General features: G+C 45.4%; 1 protein-coding gene across 1 annotated transcript; it reads left to right on the top strand.

The window, feature by feature from the left end:
• The first annotated feature begins 252 nt into the window (after positions 1-252).
• On the top strand, positions 253-12,137 carry B3GNT9 (UDP-GlcNAc:betaGal beta-1,3-N-acetylglucosaminyltransferase 9). The gene is made up of 2 exons (XM_055000580.1): positions 253-506; positions 10,334-12,137. The coding sequence occupies exon 2, from the start codon at positions 10,401-10,403 to the stop codon at positions 11,643-11,645; it is 1,245 nt and encodes a 414-aa protein (XP_054856555.1). The 5' UTR covers positions 253-506; positions 10,334-10,400; the 3' UTR covers positions 11,646-12,137.
• The last annotated feature ends 55 nt before the right edge of the window (positions 12,138-12,192 follow it).

Genomic DNA, 12,192 nt, shown 5'->3' with positions numbered 1-12,192 from the left:
GATGCCGCTTCCAAATTTCAAGCCCTTTTTTCCTTTGCACATGTGCACACACATGGAAACGAACCCTCCTGAGTACACAGACTTTTAGCCAGCCCCCTTTGAGCTGCTGAACATCTGTATCACGTGTATGCCATGACTCTTCCAACTCTTGGAATGAAACATCTGCTCAAGTCATGTGACTAGCACTTGGAGGCCAGCTGAGTTCCTTAATACAGACGGGATTTCTTCTTTTACCCCCCCCCCATCCAAACAGCAAGTTTTTGGACACAAGAAATAAGCCATATTTGCCGGTGATCCTACGCAAGGAAGGGGTACATAGCTGCCCCTTCTGAATGTTTGCTAAAACAAAAAGGGGAGCTGTGGTTATTTAACTCGGCAAGGCTTTTCTGAGCTATATGTTCAGAGGCTGAGGAATGCCAGAACTAAATGAATCCAGATGTGCTTACTTGGCAGCTCCCGGCCAACCATTACCGAAGGGATACAGTATTGACGTGACTGCATTAGATGTAAGTATGAAGTCTTTCTGTTTGATGGGGGAGTATGCTACAATCCTGATTAAAAGCTCACCCCTGTCTCTAGCTTTACCCTCTCCCCGCATCTCTTCGTGGCAGCACTAAACATTCTCACTTTCTTTGACTGCAGTTAGCAAGCGGTGGTGTCTTTGCAAAGCGGCTCACAGACTCTCCATCTTACTATCCACGGCTGGTTCTTCCTTTTGCTTTGCATGTGTTAGCAGAAGAATGGCCATTTATTTACAATGTCTGAAAATTGCCCCATAGGCATAGGGAACATGCCCTTCTTCCATAGCATCCCAGTCCTCATTAAACATTGCAGTTGAGAAAACTGTGTGCAACATGTTGCAGTTGAACATATGCAAGGAAGACTGTATCTGGAGGGGGGGGAATTAAAGTATTCCCAGCAATGTGAAGATATTGTTGGGGTGGAGAGTTGTGTTACGTCTCCAGATGCAGGATAATTAATCCAACTTTGTTTGGGATTGCTCCCTATTTTCCATGTGTAACACTTTCATGTTAACTCTGTTCACACACTAGACTCCTGTAGGCATGAATGCCTTTCACGTACCCATGAGCACATAATTCAATCAATGACCAGCATGTCTGCACACTCCCTTCCATGTGACTCCCTCCCTTCTCTGCTGACCATGCAGCACATAACGGCCAGACCTTGATGGGGACAGCAGTTTAAAACCCTTCATCCATCAGAATGTTCCATCGATATTCCAAAACACGTGAGCCAAAACACAGACGAGCATTCACCCGTCAGTTTTCTGTGATTGATAGTGGCAGGGTTCTTGAAGTGGTGAAAGCTACCACCTATAAATTTGACCCTTGTGTTTCATGTCTGGTCAACTCTTGTGGGTGTGTGTGTGTGTGTGTGGGGGGGTATATATGAGCTCCCATTATTGTATAATAAAAATTTACTTGGCGCAGGATCGTGTTTCAAAGGAGTTGAAAGAGATTGTTTCTAATGTAGCCTCGGCCAAAGCTGAAAAAAAACCCATGCCTTCCTTGTCAAATTATCTGTTTAAGGTAAGATAATAGAGCACTGCTATTCCACATTTACCTAGATGAAGTTTCTTCCCTTAACCCTTTTCAGTTAGGCACCCTCCCAGTTACTTGAACCAGAACTGAACCTGAATGGAATTAAAGTGGCCCGTACTGTGAATGTATATCACAAAGTTGCCAGACGAATCTCAGAATTTGTTTTTCTGGGCATCTGGCCAGCCATAGGACTCAAACAGATGAGATGAATGCCACTGTCTTGTTCCACAGCTCAATTGTGAATTGCAGGTGAATGTAGCCTCAGTTTGCCCTGGGGTTGTGCAGGGAAGGGAGATGGGGTTTAACCTTTCACTTTCCACTTGGTTTCATTGTTCAGGACCCAGATTCTTTCTTTGCTGTTAGCCTTTTGAAGTTGAAAAAGGGTTCCGGATGTTAGAGCTTCTTGGCATCTTGCCTAAGATTGACCTTTTCCACTCTTTCGGCACTACTGTGTTGGCACTCAGCTGCCCCATGATTCTAAACTTGCCCCTGCTCAGAGCTGTGGCCAATAAGGGGCTCGTGGCCCAGCAATACCTGTTGAATTGCCAGATTGGTGGGGGGCTGCCAACTGGACTGCAGGTGTTGGTGGGCTGGATGTGGTCCCTTGGCCATTCGCTTTGCACCCTTGTGATACAGAATTCTCCCTCTCGGTGGTCTCTTCTCTCTCTCCTGCCCATCTTGGAAAGCTACTGAAACTTCCACCGTCATATGCTTTATATGCCAAGTCAGCATCTGGATTTAGGAAAGGCTGTTTATTTATTTGCCTTGTTTGGAGCTCTTTGTTGGGCAATTAGGGATGATTCCAGGGGGGGCAAACTGGCTGGCTTTTGCTTCTCAAGGCAGGGATATCAGTGGCTCCAAAGCTGACTGCTGTTCGATTTGCCGCACAAGGAGAACAGCATTAACTGTGGATTCCCTTACATCATAGAAGCTGCAAAAGATTCACCCTAAATTCTCCCCGGCTTGTTAGCAATGCAGAAGTTTTAGAGCAGAGAAGGGGAACAAATGCATTCGGTGATTGGATCGCCGCTTTCAGAAATATGGGAGACAAGTCCCGAAAAGTCACAAACAAAACAGATTGGATCCAACCAGCTCCTTCTTCTGCTGGTGAAGAAAGGAGGAGTCTCCTTTGGCCACCGAAAAGGCTGTGCCGGCAATCATGGGACCTGCATGTACAAAAGCCACATAGGAAGAGAAGGGCTGCGGTCAGAAGGGGAATAGGCAAGATTAAGTGAAAAGGCTGGCTGGATCCAACCTCATAGGAATAGCAATACTATTGGATTCCCTAATTGTATTTTTAGAGTATATGGAGCAGTAGCAAGGAACTGAGATGGTTTGAAATTTATTTATGCCAGCTACTATTTTAATAGCACAGTGTTGGAAGTAGATGGGAAGGGTGAAATTCCATGTACTGAGCAACAGGAATTGAAAAGCCAGTCAGGTCATAGAAATGACTCCTTACTCCTTACATCATAGATACGTAGGAGGCAAAATACATTGGAGGACAAAGAAGATGCAGCATGGGAAGGGCTGCAGCTCTGTCAAAATCCTGCTCATGGTCCCAGAAGACCCCTTTATCAATGCTGGAGCCAAATATGCATTCATCACCTCTTAGCATCAGAAAATACTGCTACCCCATAAAACTCAGCCAGCAAGGAGGTCTGCCAAGTGAAATGCCAAAGTCAGCAGCCCAAGCTGACATCTTGCTGCAGAGCTGCAGTAACCCGCCGGTCACCTGGCTCAACTGTTCAGCAGGAAGGCCGAGCTCCCCTCTCTGCATCCAGACTCTTGCTCTGGAAGCTTCCTTGCCCAGATTCAGCCACCCAAGGGGCAAACAACTTTGCCATACGTAGAAGCTGGACTTTTTCCATTAGGAACTGGGGGACCAGAGTGTGAAGGGTACAGCTTGTGCTTCAGATGGATGATTCGCACAACACACTGGACCCAGCCAGCTTTTACCATTAATCTTGTTCCGCTCTTTATTACAGCCTCTGTCCCACCTGGCTTTTGTATGTACACCAGCCTTTTTTGGTGGTGTATGCACAGGACCTCCCTCCTCCCTTTTTCTCCAACAGAAAATATGGCTGAATCTAACTCCACATGCTCAACCAAACCAAGGCTGGATCCAGATGAACCAAAAATACCAGTTAGGCTATGAAAAGTAGTTGTGGAAATCTGCCTGCAGGACATCAGTGAAGGAACAGAAGTTGGCAAAAAGGTTATTATTGGTAGATTTACTAAGGTGGCTCTAGGGTTACTAGTCCCCCGGTGGTAGCGGGAGATCCCCCATTCACCCCTACGCCCCCCACCAGCACTCACCTGGCCAGTAGCAGGGGGAAAGTGCAGGAACGGGCCTCCCAGGCACGCTCCCAGGGCAGTACAATGTCACTTCTCAGGAGTGACGTCATTGTGCTGCTCCAAGAACGCTCCTGTGCTTCACAGCGGGCTGATTTGGGCCCTAAAAATTGGGCCAGTTTGGGATCCAAATAGGCCCACTGTGAAATGCACACGCGCTCCTGCGCCTGCGTGGTGACATCACTCAGAAGTGATGTCATCATATTGGCGTGAGGGACACAGAGAAGGGGAGTGCCTCCCGCCAGGAGTGTAAGGGGACTTGTTAACCCTAGGTGGAACCCATGCTTTCCTCCAGTGGAAAGAGCCTTCCCCAGAAGCAAGAGGCATCTTTCCTCAGGGGAAGGCTCTAGTCACTGGAGAAAAGGCTTCAGGTTCTATTCCCAGCATCTTCAGTTGAAAGGAGCAGGGAGGAGGTGATGTGAAAGACCTCTGCCTGAGACCCTGGAATGCTGCTGCCAGTCTTGAGTAGAGAGTCCTGACCTTGATGGACCAAGGGTCTGAGTCAGTATCAGGCAGCTTCATGTGTCATAATAATAATAACAGCAACAACAACATTCGATTTATATACTTCCCTTCAGGACGACTTAACTGCCCACTCAGAGCGGTTTACAAAGTATGCCATTATTATGCCCACAACAAACACCCTGTGAGATGGGTGGGGCTGAGAGAGCTCCTAGAAGCTGGGACTGACCCAAGGTCACCCGGCTGGTTTCAAGTGGAGGAGTGGGGAATCAAAGCTGATTCTCCAGATTATGTGTTAGAATGGATCTGCAGGTTATAACCCAATGCATTTATTTGAATTTTTAAAGTCATGTTCTTGCTCGCTCAGTCATATCTTGAGGCAAATAACATTAAAATATTTTTAAAGTTAGCCATGGAGAGAAGGCATTCCCACCACCACCAAATGCTCATCTGACCAAACCAGCCATGCATCGCTTCCAGAAGATACTGTCAAATCTTTAGGGGAAAATATGCAACTTTACAGGACAGCCATGTGAAGATATAAATCCCAGAGGGGTAGCAAGACAGGAAGCCACAACGGGCTTCACATTTGCCATTATTGGATAATTGCTGAAAGCAGAGGCTCTCTGATGACCCCTCGCTGACAATCTTTCTTCCTTTCCTCTCTGAGGAATATGGCTGCCTGAGGAGTCATTTCACCACATCTGACAAAGTGTGCTCAAGCCCTATGATACCCTTTAGTACAATAAATTAGTTAGCCTTTTAGGGGCCGCAAGACTCCTCAATGTTTCCCTAGATAAGGGTCAAACCCTTGGGGTTGAAAGCTTTAATTGGGGGAATGATTGACTGACTGCCAGAAGAACAATCGAGCACATGGTGCATATTCTGGAAGCAGCAAGTTTACAGAATCCCTGACTACAAGCACTGATAAATGTTACAAGCGCTCGTTTGCAATTTGTTCTCCAAAGCTTTCGTTAAAATAACTGTACATTGATTTTTATAATTTAATTAGTGCTAGTATCAAGCCTGGTGAAGATTAAAGTATCTTTTTGTTGTTCTTCTAAAGTTAATGATAGATGTATATGGTGTCCAGTCAAAAACTGGATACTGCAGTATTTCAGGGCCTCACTAGACAAGATGGCATCCATAGGTCTGACCTGTGGACACCACTGCCATTTTAAAGCAATCTAAAAATGCTGTGAGGCCCTCATCTTGATTGGGCCCCGCAGCATGGGGGGCTGAGGTGCTCTTGCCCCTCCCCCAGACTGTGGCTGTCTCAGCTCTTGAAAAGGTGTAGGGAGAACAAAAGAAACTCATCCCACCATGTTGTGGGCCCAAACAGAGGTGCTCACGGCATTTTTAACCTGCTTTTAAATGGCAACAGTGTCCCTGGGCTTGACCCGTGGACACTGTCACATCTAGTTTGTCCTTCAAAAAAGACATTGCAGAGCTAGTAAAAGTATATCCAAGATGACGAAGAGAATATAACAACTTTCCTATAAGGAAAGACTAAAGAGTCTGGCACTTTTTACTTTAGCTTAGACGGCTAAGGAAGGTGGATTATAGACATGTATAAAATTATGCATGGGGGAGGGGGGGTTAGTGGATAGAGGGAGATTTTTTTAATGACTAGTTGAGTAAAAAAATGTTTTGTACGTCTTAAACATTGTCCCATCAACTTTATAAGATGTGCCTGAAGAGGAAAGGTATCTTTGACCTAAATACCATGAGAGAACTCCTTTAATAATAATAAAAAATCATTATGTCCATCTTCACCATTATTATGAATAGCACAAATAAAATACAAAAGGGAACTGGGAGTAGCTCTGAGATTCTGTGCTTCCCTGTCCATGCATTACCCTTGTTTTTCCAGATCTAGTACCCACAGTAAGTCTTTAATAACAACAACAACATTCAATTTATATACCACCCTTCAGGACAACACCCACTCAGAGCAGTTTACAATGTCATTATTATCCCCAAAACAATCACCCTGTGAGGTGGGTGGGGCTGAGAGAGCTCTGAGAAGCTGTGACTGACCCAAGGTCACCCAGCTGGCTTCAAGTGGAGGAGTGGGGAATCAAACCCGGTTCTCCAGATTAGAGTCCCACCGCTCTTAACCATTACACCCCCCCTCCCCAACCTAGAATACAGACCAATATAATTGCTATAGCTCTTTCCTAGAGCAGAAATCTATATGCTTTGGCCTTGCTCCATTTCTTTTGTGTGGCATTTCAATGGTCTTCTCCTCCCAGAAATGAGACAGCAAGAAGAGGTTCTGGGCTCTGGCCCAACCGCTGAAAGCTTCAGGATTTTGTTGGCTTTTGTATATAAAGCTGGTGGCCAAGCTCCAAAATATTGGCAAGCGAAATCTGTAAGTCATGGAAAATGTGGGTTTCCATCGCTTACAGTTTATTCCAAGGCTTGAGCCTATAAAATTAAACAGAATAAAAAGAGCCAAGAATTCTGTCCAAGGCTGTCATTAGCATTGAAATAAAAACAGACATCTGCAGGGAAGAAAGTCAGCCTGAATGGAGCCAGGTTTCACCAGTGCTAGGGCTTGGGAGTTGTTTTCAGAAGGTGGCATGGACTCTTGGAGACGGGACTCATTCATGTTATGCGTTAGTCACATGCAGCAGAGAAAGTGTTTGAGCAGGTCCAGCATTCTTTTCTGGTGGCATAGGATTCCCCTCTAACCAGAATCACACACACATGTGCCTCTCCGAACTGTAGTTGAATAATGATTGGGTGAAAATCTTCTGAACAGGTAGGGTGCTTAAAGGGGGTGGGAGAAAGATAATTTAAGAAAGGTGTTCATTATAAGCTGGACTTTAAAAGAACACTTCTTATCAAGGCAAAAAATTCTAGTACTAACCATTCATAGATATCAAAATATACAGAGTCACTTGGGATTTTGTAAGATGCACAGCAGTTTCTGCCGGTTATGAAGGCACCACTGGCTTTCCGTTCATTCCTTTGAAAACCCAGCCAGAAATCTGGGCGTTCCACCAACAGAAGAGTGCCTGCTTCCTGCACTGAGCATACATTGGATCAGGGCTTTTTTGATGACTGTGCTCACCAGTACTGAGTACTGGTACCTTTCCTCAGGGCTCTTCGTGCACAGGACCCTCAGGAACAAGGTAGTGGAGATTTGCAGAGGGAGGGGGGCGGAATTGGTGCAACGTTATACATGAGTACTTGCACAAGCCCTCCAAAGCACTTTATAGTTCTTTTCAGGAGGAGAAATGAAAGGTCGGGGTGGGGGGGGGAACACCCTAGATAACAAAGCTGGAATGGAATTTTTGTGCACCACAAAAGCAGTTCCCTTCTGATTTGGTCACTACAATACTGTTGGCTCACTCCTGGGGGCCAAAACTATGCAACCCGGCAACAAATGTATGTTTTGTACTCAAAAAAGGATATAATTGAGACTTCTGAAGAAATTTGGAAGCAAGGCTTGGAGCGCTTTGGTGACATTTGCTGAAACCTCTCAAAAACAAAAACCTCACCTTTCACACCATATTAGGCTTTTCCATACTTTTGTTTGTTATGATTTCAGGTAAAAAGGTAAAGGTGCAAGCACCGAGTCATTACTGACCCATGGGGGGATGTCGCATCATGACATTTTCTTGCAGACTTTTTACAGGGTGGTTTGCCATTCCCTTCCCCAGTCATCTACACTTTACCCCCAGGAAACTGGGTACTCATTTTACCGACTTGGGTGAGTCAACCTTGAGCCGGCTACCTGAACCTGGCTTCCGCCGGGATTGAACTCAGGTCATGAGAAGAGCTTGGACTGTAGTACTGCAGCTTACCACTCTGCGCCACGGGGCTCTTCATGATTTCAGGTAGGACAACCCAAACTAGTAGGAGTTGGTGCAAGAGCACAGTGGCTAAGCGTATGAACTGTGACCCAGGTGGTCATCTCAACTACAAACTTTCTAGGTGGCCTTTGGCAAGCCACTCCTTGAGCATTAGTCTCCATTTGCCATATGAAGATATTATTAACCAGGGTGACCTTGGGCCAACTGCTCTCTCTCAGTCTATCATACTTCACAGTGGTGTTGTAAAGATTGAAATGGGGTGTGTGTGAGAACCATGTATGCAAACCTGAGTTCTTTGGAGGAAAGGCAGGATAACACAAACAAGAAATAGCGGGTAGCTTTCTTGAACATTGTTGGTTCATTGCTACCAGCTAGAAATGTACTAGACAGATTATTATGATAATGTATGTGAAGTGCTCTGAAAACTGAACAGGCCGTACGAATGCTGAGTACTAGCAGTATTATCCAACTAAGGTGTCACTGGGACAATTTGAATGAGCAAAATAAAAATTGCAGGGTAAGATTACAAGACATCAAGAGGGTAAAAAAGAAAAAGATTTCTGTGTTACGTACGTGTGTGTGTTCAAGTAAGTTCCACATTCTTCTCTATGACCTCTGCCAATGGCATGTTCTTTTTTGAACATGTGGGTGTGTAGTGCAGATATGTGTAATCTGACAATGGAACAAGTTCACCGCTGTTCTCATCTGCCTTCTTCAGAGCACTTAAAATCTGATAGCCGTTACAGATTTTGCAAGTGATGCTATGCCAGGGATCCCTTTTGGAGTATGTAGGCACCTTTGGAATACCGACACAGAATAGTGGGCACAATTACAAAATGGTTGCTTAGACTCTAAAATAAAACACAATAAAAATTTTTATCTTGTCAGGAGGGAAGACTTTGATGAATCTTACAAAGAATGGGTGGAACAGCCCCATATGAACGCCCCTAGGCTTATTTCAAACTTCCACAAACGTTATCCTGGCAAACCTGGACCCTAGAAGAGTAGGGGCATGGGGGGGGGGCAGAAATGTCATGTCTGCCCATCCAGGCCATTATTTGATGCTGACCTGTATTACTGAACCAGTGTTTCATGCCATGACTTGATGTCATATTACCATGCCATAACTGCTTTGCTTTCACAGACTTGCTTTGCTTTCACAGACTTTCACAGCAGCTGCAAATACCTTATCAAAGGAGCTCTCAGAGCATCTGACCTTGTACACTGCTCACTCCCATGAATACTGTGTCTCAACATTGATCTCCTGCTTTCTCATTGTTTGGACTTGATAACTGAAATATGCAAGAAGTTCTCAAGAATGGTTCCCGCCAAAAGTATAATTGCTGGTGGGAGCGGGGAGAGGAGTGATTGTCTTTAAGTAGAATGGTTTTCCCTTGTATTGTTATTCTTGTCAAATTGATCCTTACTGCTTAGTAGCTTACCTTGCTTCTGAGTAACCCTATGGGCATATCTGTGGAAATGATTTGATTTCTGAATAGAACAATTTAACCAAGAGCCTGGATACTTGCAGCCATGGTACAGGGATGTATCTGCCATAGCCTGTTATCCATAGCCTGACAACTGATACAATAGTGGGCACAATTACAAAATGGCTGCTGCAGGAGCTGGAGCCAACTTCAAAATGGCTGCAACAAGAGGTGGAATCGGCCACATAATATCAGGGATTGAGGTTGTAACTTCAGCTTTTCAAGTAGTAGCTCTGCTTAATAGGATGCCTTTTAAAATGAACACATTGCTTAAAAAAGTTTTCTGGCACACACCCAGCAACTTTTAAAAAAATTTCCCCAGCTAATTGGATCTCCAATGGTGTTCTGCCAGAGACAAAGGTTCTTCAGAGGATTTAAGAGACCAAGGAAACTGAGGGCTACGGGTACTTAGTGCTAATATCCTTGAAACCAGACTTGGACCACCTGACAACACCATTCCCTGATCCTCCTTGGGGTTCTTCAGCAATTGCACTACAAATGGCCAATCAGAAGCCCCGCTGAGCATAAGCCCCAGCTCCACCCACTTTCTAAGAACACTTGGTGTTGGCAGACGCCATAGTGCCCATGCTGGGGACCCCTGTGTTACGCATTCTGTTCTGATCTCTTGTTTCTTTATTTCCAGATGGACGGGGCCAGCAGACAGTTTCCCTAATGCAACCTCTGATGTTTCTTAGAGATCTGTGGAAACAATGAGAGTTCAACTCAAAGGTGATGCAATCTGCACACTGTTCCTAGTGATAGCTCTTTGCACCATGCTCTATTCCCAGCTGGGCCACACGACCATTAGAGAAGAAAAGAGGAGCAGCCAGAGGAAGCCACCAGCAGCTCCCAGGATGTTCCATGCTCCTATAGCCCTCCAGGAACAGCTGAATGCAGAAGTGACCGCAGCAAAGCCCAGAATTAATTCTGAAGTGAAACATGCCAGGGTGGGAATCCAAGAGGACCCAGTTACCACTCCCTCAACTGTGACACCTTCTGCTTTTGATTTCAAGCATTACCTTAGAAGCAAAGATAATCGGAAGTTTGAACTTCTTGTTAATCAGCCAAAGAAGTGCAGGAGAAACCCAGATGGCCCCTTCTTGCTCATTGCCATCAAATCACTGGTGGAGGACTTCGACCGCCGTGAAATTGTACGGAAAACTTGGGGCAGAGAAGGGCCTGTCAACGGAATGCAAGTGCAAAGAGTCTTCCTTCTGGGGATCCCAAAAAACAAGACGTCACTTCCGATGTGGGAGACCCTTGTCCGCCAAGAAAGCCAGATGTATCGGGATGTCCTCTTGTGGGGCTTCCTGGATACTTTCTTCAACTTGACCTTGAAAGAGATACATTTCCTAAGCTGGGCGGAAGAGTTTTGCTCCAATGCCAAGTTCATATTCAAAGGGGATGTCGATGTTTTCGTTAACGTGGAAAATATTGTCAACTTTCTTGAAAAACAAGATCCCTCCGAGGACCTTTTCGTTGGGGACATCATCTACAACGCACACCCCATCCGAGTGCGAAAAAGCAAGTACTACATCCCGGAGTCCATGTATGGGCTAGACGTGTATCCAGCCTATGCAGGGGGTGGTGGGTTCTTACTCTCCAGCAGTACCATGAAGAAGCTCTCCAAGGCCTGTGGGGAGGTGGAGCTGTTCCCCATTGATGATGTCTTCTTGGGTATGTGCTTGCAAAGGATCAACCTGAAGCCCATTCTGCACGAAGGATTCAAGACATTTGGAATCACCAAACCTTCTGCTGCCCCTCACTTGCAGACTTTTGATCCCTGTTTCTACAAAGACCTCATGGTAGTCCACAGCATGAAGGTCGCTGAAATCTGGCTGATGTGGAACCTGCTCCATAATCCACGCCTCTCTTGCACCCAGAAGAAGCAAGTCAAGAAGGTTTTCCAATGGAAAACCAGAGCAAAACGACATGCAAAGGGTTATGCTGCCTAAGGGACAGGTTCGCACTCATGTATGGTCAACCTTCACTTATGGATGTAACCTCAACGTGAGGACTTGCATGTGCTACTGATTCATCTATGGGGGGGGGGCAATCATTACCAAGAGTGTTCCTATCACACCCTATCATAATAGTTTTCACCAGCCCTCAATCAACGTGCATGAAGGAATCAGCTCTAAGCACAGTAAATGTGTGTGGGTTGGGGGAACGAGGAGAGAAAGCAGGGAGCGTAGCAGCAAGGAACTGAGGGAGACTTAGGATGTGTCTATAAAGGGAGCTTTTTCAGGAAGGGAAGAGGGGATACATTAGAGAGAAAGGGAAACTTTCTTAAGCAAAATTAAATTGGATTTAAGGCTCAATCAATGGCCCAGGTAGAGAAGTGTAAATTCTGCTGTATGGTTTCTCCCCCCCCCTCTGTGATTTCCAGTGCTCATCAATGCTGCTATGCATTTATCTTCATCTATTATTAAATTTTCTGTTGCATCATGGAACTTATGGCGGTGTACATGGGGTTCCTAGATCACTCATCTAATCCCCAAC

This window comes from Eublepharis macularius, chromosome 16 (assembly GCF_028583425.1).
Source record: "Eublepharis macularius isolate TG4126 chromosome 16, MPM_Emac_v1.0, whole genome shotgun sequence".
Classification (NCBI taxonomy): domain Eukaryota; kingdom Metazoa; phylum Chordata; class Lepidosauria; order Squamata; family Eublepharidae; genus Eublepharis; species Eublepharis macularius.
The sequence above is the reverse complement of the archived record's forward strand: the minus strand, read 5'-3'. Positions and strand labels throughout refer to the sequence as shown.